This window comes from Dreissena polymorpha, chromosome 1 (assembly GCF_020536995.1).
Source record: "Dreissena polymorpha isolate Duluth1 chromosome 1, UMN_Dpol_1.0, whole genome shotgun sequence".
Lineage (NCBI taxonomy): Eukaryota > Metazoa > Mollusca > Bivalvia > Myida > Dreissenidae > Dreissena > Dreissena polymorpha.
The window spans coordinates 71,326,966-71,342,698 of record NC_068355.1 but is presented as its reverse complement, the minus strand read 5'-3'; the positions used below and the strand labels follow the sequence as shown (position 1 = coordinate 71,342,698).

Sequence of the window (15,733 nt, the reverse complement as noted above, 5' to 3'; positions counted from 1 at the left end):
AGGTCAATATTGACATCTAGAGTCCGTAAAAATATGTTGTTGTTAGGATTATGCTTGAACATTAATATTGATCTTATTTAATATTTTTATTTAGACCTTAACTAAAAAAAAAGCAAACAAGTCACACTGATATACGCAAAAAAAAAATTACCAATACAGAATATCTTTGTCATAACATAAATTAACTCACTAAAATACCATACTTACACAGCCTAAATTAAGAATATTCGTTCACTGTCCATGATCCACGAAATGTAAAATAAACCTACTGAAGACAGTACAAAGACACACAGCCAGGTTCTTGACTAACAAATAACCATACATGTTCAGTAAATAATACAATGGATACCCTTAATTGGCGCCCGATTGGTCATTGTTGGCTTGGGTACTACTTAAATGTACCCCAGGTACTCTTAAGTATACTTAAATGTACCCTGGGTACGGAAAATATACTATCACTTACCTGGGAAATCTAACGCTTAATTGGTTGTTCTCCGCAATTTTTTCATATTGATTCAGACTCAGACACTTCATGTACATTTAATATGTGGCTGTTCATTCTTGGTTTTCTAAAGTTTCATTGTTAGCTCCACTCGAGGGGAACGGTACAACATTTTACCATGTGACATTACATTTTGTCTAAGGACCAACTTCACAAAGGGTTGTGTGAGGTTTATAATACTAAAAGACAATGTGCACATTATTGTGCTTGCAAAAGGCAAATCATTGTAACGTGAGAATGGCCATGGAAATAATATTGTTTCACCTGGACTTTAAACTTCAAAACGTACATAGACTTTTTTTTTTATTATGGTTATAAAATAGATTACATAATTGTACAAAATAAGACGTAAGTAAAGCTTCTGGCAATACAATGGTATGAAAGCAATATTTTACAAAATACATCCTTTTTAACATCACATTTCAAAACAACAGAGAGATTCTATTATTAATTTTACAAAATGGTCAAAAGATATTATATTGTTCCCTATTGAGTTCCAATCAATAACATCAGGTTCACAGGACAAAGGCAAGTCTAATATGACCATTATAATTATTATTACAAAAGAGAAACAATCAACCTTTAAAGACTTCTTGCATAAATATTGTTCATGAATAATTGCAATGCAATAAAATGAGTTGTGTTCTGAGAAAACTGGGCATAATGCATGTGCATAAAGTGTCGTCCCAGATTAGCCTGTGCAGTCCGCACAGTTTTGCTAAGAAGAGACTTCAATTAAACAAAAAATGTCATAAAAGCGTAAAGTGTCGCCCTGATTAGCCTCTTAGGACTGCACAGGCTAATCTGGGACGACACTTTACACACATGCATTATGCCCAGTTTTCTCAGAACACGACACAAATATAATCCATCCCAATTGGTACTTATCATAAAATATCACTTAACAGTACTACCATTTAAGAAATGATAAATGCTAGGTATAAATTAATATTTAACATGTAAACACACATATACAAGTATGTATTTTTATACGTAATCTTACCGGCTTAACATTACCGCTATGTGTAAATAAAAAAAGTTCAGCAACACATTTGCTACAGCAAGTAGATTTATGAGGTTGTAAATTAACAGTGTTCTGATAAAAGCATCACCCCTGATAAGCCTGTGCAGTCCCTACAGGCTTATCTGGAAAAAACATTCCAACTGAACTGGATTTTCATTAAGAAAAGACTACCTTTAAATAAAAACAAGAGCACTGCATTACGGGTGCCAACATTCAGCTGCGGGTGCAGTTTTGAATAAATGATAGCTTGTCAGAATTTTTTTTAGAGGTCACAGTGACCTTGACCTTTGACCTAGTGACCCAAAAATGGGTGTGGCGTGTAGAACTCATCAAGGTGCATCTACATATGAAGTTTCAAAGTTGTAGGTGGACGCACTTTGATTTTAGAGCCAATGTAAAGGTTTTATTACGGCGGACGCTGGACGACGAGCTGGCTATGACAATACCTCAAGTTTTCTCTGAAAACAATCAAGCTAAAAATCAAGCAGACAGTGTTGTCCCTGATTACAGTTTGTTGACTGTACAGGCTCATCTGGAACGATACTTTATGCATTGACCCAGTACAGTAGTGACACAACACCAACTTTACCAAACAACACAATAACTGACTTGTTTATAAGATAATGATGTTTATAATATACAAATGGTAAAGGAAATAAATCCTATTTTTTTTTCATAGTTTGTAGCGTTAAAAACATTATGAGACATTTTTATTTTTTGTTGAATAAATAAGCTGGCCCACTTTCAATGGAACTTGTTTTGCTATGTTAGTTTCACTCCTAAAGATTTTATCAGTACAAGTCAGAAGTTACTCAACAAGTTGTCTGCCTCTGGATGTTCAAGAGTTGCTACACAAAAAACATACTATTAAAGCAATTACCAAATCTTTGTAATAAAATGGGTCTGGTTCATTAAAGATAAAGTATCTGATTTTTTGTAAGTAGTCAAACATACAAAATATTTAACTAGTCAAAAGTAAAAATACTGGCATTTAACTGAATGAGGATTAAGGATAAGCATAAATTACATAGTATTTGACGCTGTGCTGACAAAAACATCAACAGGAGACAGGTATATTAATTGCATAAACATTTAGTTCTCACTTAATATTTGCATGTAAATCATTTACAATCCCCACATTCATAAATGTTCTTTTGTCTGTATATTTATTGGTCAGCATAATTATCATATACCTATCTATATTTTAATGTTACTAACTAAGGAGTCAGGTCTCACTGTGTTGTTACACACACACAAAATCAATAATTGCACATAGTTTTGTTCACAAACAAGTGAATACTGCATTAAAAAGCTAATTTGCTGATAGTGAACACAATTTGTGTTAGATGGCAGCACTGTCATATGCCCATGCCTCATTTCACGGTTTGTTTGTAGACAGAGTTGTAGGCATTCCTGAGCAGAGCGTACGGGAAACACGACTCCAGCAGATCCATGGTCAGGAACGGCGACTCTTGAACTATCTGAAATAGCAGTGGGACAGCAGTTACATACAGTGTTCTCACATTTTACAATCTAATCAACATATGGCATATACATTTCAGTACAATAGGCAAAGCTGTGTTCAGGCCAACCATTTGTATTCAATGATTTTCTTTCATTGGCAATCAAGCATGATCAGATGATTTATGAATATTATAAACAAAATCCATTTTTTCTTCGTCTGTTTCCTGGAAAACAAGAGATGTGTTTGTCAGAAACACAATGCCCCCTAATGCGCCACTTTGAATTAATTTTTTTGACCTTTGACCTTGAAGCATGACTTTGACTTTTCAGCACGCAAAATGTGCAGCTCCATGAGATACATATGCTTGCCAAATATCAAGTTGCTATGTTCAATATTGCAAAAGTTATGAAGAAGGTTAAAGTTTTGGGACACACACACGGACACATACAATGACAGACCGGCCAAAAACAATAAACCGCCGATCTTTCGATCCAGGGGCATAAAAAGGTACTTTGGGAACAATCTTGAGAATGACTGAACAAGGGGACCTCATATTCACTACACAATTGCGCCCTCAGCCATTTGAAAGGCAATACAGGTTTATCACTTATTCATTTCATGAAGTAAGTTTATTAGAAAGTCCCAACAGACATGTCATGCCCACCTTGTCAAGGAGCAGGTAGACAGACTCACGGTTTCTGACTGCTTCCTTCTCACTCTCCTGACCCAGTCGCAACAGACTGGAGGAAGCAAGCTGAAATCAGACATCCACACTGTACAGGCATGTGCATGTTGTCCTGTTATATGATACCAGATGGACCTGAGGAAATAGCATGCAGTTCAGTTCTTTACTCTTTGCACCTATTAGGGTACTCCTCTCCAGCCAGCCACTCTATGCTGGTAGCACATTTATATACTAGTATACATGTAGTAACAAAAAGAAAGCCTATACAGTTTACATACAGGTATATTTAATAACAAATGCATAAAACAACATCTAGAATAAAATGAGATTCATAACATAGAAAAAAGCTTGGATTTATGCATTCAGTCCACCTTATTTGCCTTTGGTAACTTTACCTTCTGACTTTTGAACAATTATATGATTAGATACATTTAAATTTAATGTAGAACAACCAATTGTTCAAACAGCTGATTGGGTAAAAAACATTCAGTCAGCTTTTTAGTTCTTATACTTTAATTACACCAGTATGCAAACAAGAAACCGTCAGAGACGGGTGATGCTCCCCAAAAGTTTTTTGTCACAATATCGCACTATATATTCAGATAAAAGTAAACGTCTTGAGGGCACAGTAGTTGGGGGGGACAAGAATTTTTTTATATAAATTTCAAAGGGCCATAACTCTGTGAAAAATCATCTGACCAAAACCTGCTGATAATATGCACATCTCCTCTTGGTAGTGAAGCTTCCCATAAAGTTTAATTGAATTCCGGTCATTAGTTGATGAGAAATAGCCCGGAAAAGAATTGTACTATATGTACAGTTAATGGAAAATTTCACAGGGCCATAACTCTGGGAAAAATCATCCGACCAGAACCCGCTGATAATATGCACATCTCCTCTTGGCAGTGAAGCTTCCCATCATTTTCCAGTCATTAGTTGCTGAGAAATAGCCCGGATAAAAATTGTGCACGGACGGACACACAGATGGACGGACAGACGAAGCGGCGACTATATGCTATGGAAGGGAATATCCGCCAGTCCATGCATGATGTTAAATGACATTCTAATTTTTACTACTGTCATATGCTTTCTGATACATGGTCTTTGCATTTTGCCTAGTTACATTTGTTATGCAAACATTTCATCTTAATGTCGCATGTTGATAAGTTTATAATTACTTCATATATATCTTCACTTTGTGTGTGTAATTGACAACTGCAGTTGAATTTTTGGAATTTGTATTAATGCTTATTCTTACGGCGTTCTTTGTTTAACTATGTGCATTTGGCTATGTTGCTACTAAATTTAACAAGCTGTTAATATATTTGTGGATCTATATTACTTCTTCAGTTGATTGCTAGTGCATCTTTGATTAAGAATTAGTCTTCGGTTTTGCATACACCGCCATTATAAATAGTTCACAATCCGAAAGAGGAACCAGTATTAAACAAGAAGACCAAGATGGCCCTAGTTCTCTCACCTGAGAGGAGTCGGTTCATTCAATCTTTACCAAATGTCAAACTTGACCTAGATATTGTCCAGACAAACATCCTGGTCAAGTTTCATCATTATTTCATCTGCGAGTCATGATCAATATACCTATGAAGTTTCATGATCCTAGGCGTAAGCATTCTTGAGTTATCATCCAGAAACCATTTTTCTAAGTTGAGTCACAGTGACCTTGACAGCCATTGTGTGAATACGTTATTTGGCACTGTGACCTTGACATTTGACCTAGTGACCTGATAATCAATAGAGGTCATCTGTGAGTCATGATCAATATACCTATGAAGTTACATGAACCTAGGCATAAGGGTTCTTGAGTTATCATCCAGAAACCATTTTACTATTTCAGGTCACCGTGACCTTGACCTTTGACCTAGTGACCTGAAAATCAATAGTGGTCATCTGCGAGTCATGATCATTGTACCTATGAAGTTTCATGATCCTAGGCATAAGCTTTCTCGAGTTATCATCCAGAAACCATTTTACTATTTCAGGTCACCCCGACCTTGACCTTTGACCTAGTGACCTGAAAATCAATAGGGGTCTTCTTCGAGTCATGATCAATGTACCTATGAAGTTTCATGATCCTAGGCATAAGCGTTCTTGAGTTATCATCTGGAAACCATTTTACTATTTCAGGTCACCGTGAACTTGACCTTTGACCTAGTGACCTGAAAATCAATAGGGGTCATCTACGAGTCCTGATCAATGTACCTATGAAGTTTCATGATCCTAGGCATAAGCGTTCTTGAGTTATCATCCGGAAACCATTTTACTATTTTGAAACCTTATTACTGTTGTAAACGCTTTGAGAAAAATGATGCAACGCTTTGAGAAAAATGATGCCCAGGTAAGTTCTACGTTTTGTGATTTATTTACGCTATAACAGGACTTAAAAGCTTAACGTGTCTCTGTTGTAACAAGCTAAAGAAACTACAGCGTACAGTTTATTTAGTATTGACAGACCTGACAGACCAAAAACAATATACACCCGATCATTCGATCCTGGGGCATAAAAATGAGGTACTATGCCACATGTTTTAATTTGAACAAGTGCATAAAGTGAATTAATCAGTCAAGTATTGTTTCTTTGTCCCTTTAACATGAATGAAAGACATTGAAGAGATGAGTAAATTATATATATATAGTCATGTTCTTGCGTAAGAGTATGCAATAAAAAATCCATATGTTTGCTGTATTATTGCAGGTCCGGCTGTGTCCAATGTTGCTTGCCAAGGTTCTAAACATGCGTTCAGGGCGATGCTGATCTTCTAAAATGTTAAACCAAGGCCCTGGTGTCGTTAAGGGGGCTCCATCCAGCAATCACTCCAATGGTGGATTCAGGACACCCTTAATGACCAAGGTGAGTGCATATCTTGTATGTGTTTGTTTTTAAAGTTTATGAGGTTTTGTCATGACAAAGCGGCATTGAGTGAGAATCACCTAATGCCTCAGTCACAAATAATCCGGTTGCCGGCCGATGTGTCCGATCTCCAGGCATCGGGAAGACTGGACACGTCGGTACCATCCGCCGACTGATGAGTGACAAAGTTTAAAACCTCAGTCACAAATAGACACCGATCACTGTCCGATCAGCGGCCGATGTTTTTTCCGCGCATCGGGCTGGCGCCGGCCGATGATAACACGCACATCGGGTCATTTTGTAGCATCGGGCGGCGTCCGGATTCATTTTTTATATCACAGTTTGTTTTACCCGACATCGGGCCCGGGTAGGAATCGAGTTGAGATCGAGGTCTTCTAACCCTAAACTATACTGGTTTTTAGCATAATCTGCTATAAAAAGGCCCTATGGATGAAATGCACTTAATATCAATAGATGCTCCTGCCTACTAATTAAGCTTCGTCATGTGAAAATGGGCCTTATGCCATATGCGCCTAGCGTAGAGCCAGACAAGCATGGACTTTTGGGCAGTCTGGTCGGGAGCTAAACCGTCTACTTATTGGACCACAAAGCTTGCTTGTTTTTGTGGCAGACAGGGCAGCTCCTTACCAGACTGTGTGGATGCAGTCTGGAGTTACGCTGGCTGCATATGGCATAAGATCTATTGTTGCTTTTTTTGGCTCAGTTTCTTAATGTATTTTTTTACTGGCTATAAGTGTAATTGGCTGTGACAGTTACCGCAAGGAACTCCTGCAAGCGCTGCTCAGTGTCTCCTGGTCCATGCAGGTAAAACAGGGCACCAGCCATCTGGTTGACAGCCTTGGCCAGGCAGTGACAGTTGTTCAGGTGGCCTGAAATAGACAAACAGGACAGAGAGTCAATATTCAGGTGTTTCAGACATGTATGTATTCTAATATAACAATATATATGTTTGTGAAACATGGAAACATGTTAGCCCCCCCCCCCCCCCTCCATAATATACTTGCAGTAAAATTGTCCTTGTGAATTAGACCTCTGATGTCTTTTATTTGAAAATGATTAGGGGCCATCCTCTGTCAAGGCTTACTTATTTGCATACTAATTTTAATACTGAATAAAACAGTAAGCATTGTCTATCAGGTAGATAGTGTGGCAACTCTTTTACATCTTACTTGCATGCGACCTTGATCTTTGACTTTTTAACTTGGAATCAATCTTTCTGTCCTCACATGCAACCAGCCAAGATGATCATAGGTGAAAGCATCTCTGAATATTGTGTAGAAGCCGATTTCCTGGGGACCTCAATATTGATAGCCATCCTGCCTGTCACCTTTATATTAACCTATCTACAGTCTAACCTGACTATAAAGACCACTCAAGGGATGTGGTAGTTGCGGTCTTTGTTTGCAGGATCGATTGAAACTTTGAAAATATGCTTGTAGGCTTTTAACACGTACCTTATCTACGTTAATGTTCTATTGTTTAAATGTTTGAATACTAATGCATGTATAATGTAATAAAGGATTGAAAACTTTGTTTTGTTTTTATATTTATTATTTCAATATTCTTATGTTTTTATTATTTATTTCAACAATCATATACATGCATAGATAACTATTGACACATATGTAATTGTAACAAAACCGTTTATTTCCTTAAAAAGTAAATGTAAGCCCAAAACTTTCCTTTGATATTTTGGCAATGAGTTACTTAAATAAAAAGGAAACTTCCTACACTTTTGACAAACTGACAAATGCATAAAAGAAGCAGGTGGCTACCAATTAGTAATGTGTGTTAAATATACAAAAAACTGCTATCGAAATTCAGTAAACTGTCACTTGCCAATATCTCGATAGCGACCAACATGTGTACTGGTAAGATGTTTATCACTAGACTATCAGAGCGTCATTGTTTTATTGAAAGTTATGAAATCTTTGATTGTTATGATTGAAGTGGTCGTTGTTGACTATTAAAATGGACTTTTATTACTGTAAAATGGCAGTCGCATATTATTGTTTGCAGGTGGGTGATACTCGCAAAAAAAAATTGAAATCGTTCAGGAGGAAATCAATGTGGTCATTATGGACAGGGGGTCGCTTTTATAAGGTGGTCGCTGATGCAGGTTAGACTGTGTGATCATAGATCAAAGCATCCCTAATATATTGTGAGACACAGAATTTACTGATAAAAATTCCTTAGAAATAGATCTTTGACCTAATGACCTAAAAATATAAAGGCCTCTTTCTTTATCCCCATATAACCATCTTAACAATTTGCACAGTTGTAGGCTACAGTGTTCTCTAGATATCACAAGGACACAAAAGGTCTACAATCTGATCTACAGACAGACAAGTGCAAAGCAAGATACACCACTCCTTTTAACTGAAAATGACAACCTTTACAGTCTTTATTTAATATCCGATCATTGATAATAAATACAGTGGGGATCGAACCCGTGACCGCCCGGTCGCTATGCAGAACAGTTTGACAAACAGTCCTGTTGATTGCTGGACAGTTTGTCAAGACAGGTTAAGGCATTGTCAAGGTGACTATGGTTATATGGGTGTATTGGAAATTATTAACAAAACTACAATTATGCAAGCAAGGAAGTGTTGTGGTAATGGATGTTGGTGTTAAAAAAACAGTACAATCTTTTAACTAGAGCTTTGTCACAGACGTGACAAATACTCCCACATGCCGCATGGACACAGAATATTTTGCAAGTTGTCTTCACAAAAACAGCAGACACCATGCTCAATGTTTAAAACACACTAAGTGACCTCGTGACCTAGTTTTTGACCTGGCATGACCCATATTCAAACCTGACTTAGACATCATCTAGATACAACTTCTGACCAAGTGTGGTGAAGATCGGATGAAAACTACTTGAATTAGAGAGCAGACAACATGCTCAATGTTTAAAACGCACTTAGTGACCCTGTGACCTAGTTTTTGACCTGCCATGACCCATGTTCTAACTTGGCCTAGATAACATCTAGATAAAACTTCTGACCAAGTTTGGTGAAGCTCGGATGAAAGCTACTGAATTAGAGAGTGGACACCATGCTCAATGTGACCCATATTCGAACTTGACCTAGACATCATCTAGATACAACATCTGACCAAGTTTGGTGAAGATCGGATGAAAACAACTTTAATTAGAGAGCGGACACTTAATACGGACCGACAGACAGACCGACCGACCAACAGACTGACAGACAAGCTCACTCCTATATACCCCCCTAAACTTCGTTTGTGGTGGTATAAAAATCACAGATAGACAGTCAGGTCACTTATTAAACGCTTCATAACATATGATTGAACCATACAAATAATATTTCAAACAATTGATGATATTTAAATGGCTGAATTCAATGGATCTGTGACCTACCTTCCACTGAAGCCTTGAAGAAGGAGTTTTCAGCCCGCGCAAGCTTGGGTATGGACACTGCCACAAACACCATGAGCAGGCAGGCAATGTCGTACTCGGAGTCAGCAGTCTCTGACAAAGCAATCACAAAATGCATATGTTGATATACAAACAATTGTAATGAATCAACTTATCAATGGGTATGTTGTTGTATATGTCAATTTGTTCAGCCATTCAGTCAGGAAGGACTTCATTGTATGATGGAAACAACTAGGAAAAGTAATTGTAACCTCTGAGAATTGTAATTCCAACCAGGCACTCTAGGGAAAAGGGTCTTTAACCCTTTCAGTGCGGGAACCGAATTTGAAAGGCCTTTGCAAACAGTTTGGATCCAGATGAGACGCCACAGAACGTGGCGTCTCATCAGGATCCAAACTGTTTGCTATTCTGATAGTATTGTTTGAAAAAAATCGAAGAAAATGCTAATTTTAGAAATTCTGCAGACGACATTTTAGCAGACGATAAATTTCCCAGCATGCAAAGGGTCTTTAAGTGAATAAAGTGTCAGTCCCACAGGCTGATCAGAGACGACAATTTTGGCCTACAATGATGTCAGTCCCACAGGCTGATCAGAGACGACACTTTTGGCCTACAATAAAGTGTCAGTCCCACAGGCTGATCAGAGACGACAATTTTGGCCTACAATGATGTGTCAGTCCCACAGGCTGATCAGAGACGACAATTTTGGCCTACAATAAAGTGTCAGTCCCACAGGCTGATCAGAGACGACAATTTTGGCCTACAATGAGTGTCAGTCCCACAGGCTGATCAGAGACGACAATTTTGGCCTACAATGAGTGTCAGTCCCACAGGCTGATCAGAGACGACAATTTTGGCCTACAATAAAGTGTCAGTCCCACAGGCTGATCAGAGACGACACTTTTGGCCTACAATGATGTGTCAGTCCCACAGGCTGATCAGAGAGGACACTTTTGGCCTACACAGGCTGATCAGAGAGGACACTTTTGGCCTACACAGGCTGATCAGAGACGACACTTTTGGCCTACACAGGCTGATCAGAGACGACACTTTTGGCCTACAATGATGTGTCAGTCCCACAGGCTGATCAGAGACGACACTTTTGGCCTACAATGATGTGTCAGTCCCACAGGCTGATCAGAGACGACAATTTTGGCCTACAATGATGTGTCAGTCCCACAGGCTGATCAGAGACGACACTTTTGGCCTACACAGGCTGATCAGAGACGACAATTTTGGCCTACAATGATTTCTATTCAGAAGATACTTTCTTTAAATTATTATTTTTTTAATAAAAGAGGAAAGTTTTGTTCCTGATTAGCAGCCTGGGATGATACTGTCAAATTTCAATCAGGCATTATACTTTAAACAAGAGGGCCTGAAGGCCCAAAGTCGCTCACCTGAGATAACAAGATATTATTGGGAGAAATCTTCTGACCAAGTTTCATGAAGATCGGAAAATAAATGTGGCCTCTAGAGAGTTAACAAGGTTTTACTATAGCCATATAAGGAAAAATGCCCCGCACCCTGGCAGCCATGTTTTTCAACCTACTGGCATCATTTTCGAACTCGTCCAAGATATTATTGGGATGAATCTTCTGACCAAGTTTTATGAAGATCAGACAGTAAATTTGGTTCTAGAGTGTTAACAAGATTTTACTATAGCCATATAAGGAAAAATGCCTTGCCCCTTGGCAGACATGTTTTTCAAGCAAACATAACCATTTTCGAACTCATTCAAGATATAATTGAAACAAATCTTCTGATAAAATTTCATGAAGATTGGACAATAAATGTGGCCTCTAGAGAGTTAACAAGGCAAATTTTGACGCCGCACAACGGACAAAAAAGCGATCACAAAAACGTTGTGCTCAGATGAGCTATAAATGTCAAGACAAATTGAAGATGGAAATTCAAGAAGGCTACATACCATTCTTCTGGATCCGCAGGACCTGTACAAGGATCGGGTCGATACTGCAGGGCAGGCCTGCTGCAGATGCCAGTTCACTCACCATCTATGCCATGGCATACAGAAAGAGATGATTATGTTGTACTAGCTACACCTAGGACTGACGTTTATGCTAGCGTAAGAATTCGTTTCATTGAGGCTTATCCTATGTGTCTTGTTCTGACTGGGCATAATACATGTGCGTAAAGTGTCGTCCCAGATTAGCCTGTGCAGTCCGCACAGGCTAATCAGGGACGACACTTTCCGCCTAAACTTGATTTTCGGTAAGGAGGGACTTCCTTGAAACTAAAAATACCATAAAGCGGAAAGTGTCATCCCTGATTAGCCTGTGCGGACTGCACAGGCTAATCTAGGACGACACTTTACGCACATGAATTAAGCCCAGCTTTCTCAGAACAAGACACATTTTATGAAAATAGGATCTCAAAAAAGGATTATATAAAGAGAATTACACACAGACAAATATTTATAGGATAGATACATTAGCTTAGCCAATAGGGTTCCTTTCCTAAAATTCACTTTATAAACTTATGGATAAGAAAAGAGCAAAAACAAACATGTTGCAAGGGACTCGTAAATTTATTTCTGAACAGGAAACTTAAAACAAGAGCACAGTATAATGGGTGCTACACTTGGCTGTGGGTGCAGTTTTGAATAAATGAAAGCTTGTCAGATTTTTTTTAGAGGTCACAGTGACCTTGACCTAGTGACCCACAAATGGGTGTGGCATGTAGAACTAATCAAGGTGCAGCTACATAGGAAGTTTCAAAGTTGTAGGTTGAAGCACTTTGATTTTAGAGCCAATGTTCAAAACCTTAACAAAATGTTAAGGTTTCAGCATGATGCGGACGTCGGGCGAGAAGCTGGCTATGACAATACCTCATGTTTTCTCCGAAACAGCCGAGCTATTTATGTGAACACTACATTAATAAAGACTCCTGTAATTTGTGTAATCATCCCATTATTATCAACAACTTTTTCAAAATAAATTTCTGTTACTGGTAAACGTATGCGTTCATCCAATAAGATTCCAATTTTTAACAGAACACACTAGAAGCAATATCCATGCATGCAAGACAATATTCCAAGACCATACATAATGCACACCACATGCTGAAATACTGTAAAACCATTAAATTTCATGTGGTACGAATTTTCGTGGATTTCGTTGGTCCGCTGAACCACAAATTCAAGTACCAACAATTATTTATACATTTTTAATCTGAAATCGGTCATTTCCGAATGTCATTTGTACTTTTTAATCAAGCACGTATTTAAAATGTACATAAACGATTGTTGTCTTTTACGTGATGTCGTCAAATGAACAGTTTGCAGATTTATCACATATGTCAATTAGTGCCAATTAAAGTTAAAAGAGACGTTTTTCACACGTGTTTGATGACCTTATTACTCAATTGTTACCACAAGGGGACCAATTGCGCTGAGAATTGCAAATATTGTCAAAACAACATCGATTACAATAAGCGAGCGGGGACCCACAAGTGCACCGCTTTATTGCTCTTATCAACAATGATCGGCAACATTTTCATGCTTCAGTGCACATTAACCTTAAGTCTCGCTGTCAACACAGATTAGCAGATTATGCTTAGTTATTACTCTGGTTGTTTTAATAAAAGTTTAATTATTATGCGGTCAGTCTTCCCCGAAATTTTGAAATCTACGAAATTACGTGTCAACGAATTAGTTGTTTTTTATTAAAGAACGAAATTTCATACCGACAAATTTCTATACGTTTACAGTACCTCGAGTTACAATAACTACATTTTACCACATTATTACCAATATTAACAATTTCAATTTCAAATTTAAATGAAATAAATTATTCAACTCCAATGTTTTTGAATATTTGCAACTGACTCGGTCTTAAAGGCAAGCAATTCTGGAAAAGCAGCAGAAACCTTTTATTTCATAAAGGAAAAATAATAGAAATAAGCCCCCTGCTGAACATGTTTAAACACCGAAACATCCACTATATGCATACTGCAAGTGGAACTAGAGCTTTGTCACAGACGTGACGTGTACCCCCATGTGCCGCATTGACACAGACTATTTTGCATGCTGTCTTCACAAAACAAGAAAATCTAATTTATGGCAATTTTTAAGAATCATTATGTCATTATCATAAATAGCAATTTTGACTCTTGAACTCTTGAATTCTTCCACATGACACGCCGTGCAATGACTGTGAACAAAATTAATGTACAGAGTCATTTTAAAATCTCACAATGAATGACATTGTAATGGTCAAGACAAGATCATTTATTGCCATTTTTGACCTTTGAACTAAAAGTGTGACCTTGACCTTGGAGATATTGACGTAATTCTTTCGCGCGACACACCATCCAATGATGGTGAACAAATGTGCCAAATTATTTTAAAATCTCACAATAAACGAAATAGTTATGGCCCGGACAAGCTCATTTATGGCTATTTTTGACCTTTGAACTTGAAGTGTGACCTTGACCTTGGAGATATCGACGTAATTATTTCGCGCGACACACCGTCCAATGTTGTTGAACAAATGTGCCAAATGATTTTAAAATCTCAAAATGAACAACATAGTTATGGCCCGGACAAGCTCTTTTATGGCCATTTTTGACCTTTGAACTCAAAGTTTGACCTTGACCTTGGAGATATCGACGTAATTCTTTCGCTCGAAACACTGTCCTATAATGGTGAACACATGTGCCAAATGATATTTAAATCTCACGATGAACATCATAGTTATGGCCCGGACAAGCTCATTTATGGCCATTTTTGAAGTGTGACCTTGACCTTGGAGATATCGACATAATTCTTTTGCGCGACACACCGGCCAATGATGGTGAACAAATGTGCCAAATGATTTTAAATTCTCCCTATGAACAACATAGTTATGGCTCGGACAAGCTCATTTATGGCCATTTTTGACCTTTGAACTTTAAGTGTGACCTTGACCTTGAAGATATCTACGTAATTCTTTTGCGCAACACACCATCCAATGATGGTGAACAAATGTGCTAAATGATTTCAAAATCTTACAAAAAATGACATAGTTATGGTCCGGACAAGCTAATTTACGATCTTTGAACTCAAAGTATGACCTTGACCTGCAAGATATCGACGTAATTCTTTCGCGCGACACAACGTCCAATGATGGTGAACAAATTTTCCTAATGATTTAAAAATCTCACCATAAATGACAAGCATTTGACCTTTAAACTCCAAGTGTGACCTTGACAGTGGAGATATCAACGTACTTTTTTCACAAGATACACCGTCCCATGATGGTGAACAAATGTACCAAGTCATTTTAAAATCTAACGATAAATGACATAGTTATGGTCCGGACAAACTTTTGGTTTAAAACACACTTAGTGACCCCGTGACCTAGTTTTTTACCTGGCATGACCCATATTCAAACTTAACCTAGACATCATCTAGATACAACTTGTGACCAAGTTTGGTGACGATCGGATGAAATTTCGGGACAGACCGACAGACAGACCGACAAAGTGACTCCTATGTAGCCCCCATTACCAGTAATGGGGGTATAAAAACAAGAAAAAGATCCTAAATCTGCTAGAACTTGTTGCAGCCAAAATTCATTTCTGTAATATCAAATACACCAAAATAAAGTTATTTTACTAAGACTGATTGAGTAGTTAGTAGTTAGAGGAATTTAAAACATACAATTTTGGGACTATTTATTTCTATAGAGGAAAAAGAATGAAAAGGACATAACCATGCCAAAACTTGTTGAAGCCACCATTCCTTTCTTTAGGATTGTAA

General features: G+C 37.8%; 1 protein-coding gene across 7 annotated transcripts in view; it reads right to left on the bottom strand.

Annotated features, from left to right (window-relative positions):
- Positions 1-792: 792 nt before the first annotated feature.
- Positions 793-15,733, bottom strand: part of LOC127834515 (membrane-associated protein Hem-like) — a 142,574-nt gene continuing 127,633 nt past the window's right edge. For all 7 annotated transcript variants that reach the window (XM_052360432.1, XM_052360392.1, XM_052360403.1 and 4 more), the window contains 5 exons: positions 11,903-11,987; positions 9,955-10,065; positions 7,323-7,435; positions 3,656-3,745; positions 793-3,007 (listed from right to left, as the gene is read on the bottom strand). In XM_052360432.1, coding sequence (XP_052216392.1) covers positions 2,900-3,007; positions 3,656-3,745; positions 7,323-7,435; positions 9,955-10,065; positions 11,903-11,987 — 507 coding nt within the window. In that variant the 3' untranslated portion in view covers positions 793-2,899. The remainder of the gene's footprint in view (positions 3,008-3,655; positions 3,746-7,322; positions 7,436-9,954; positions 10,066-11,902; positions 11,988-15,733) is intronic.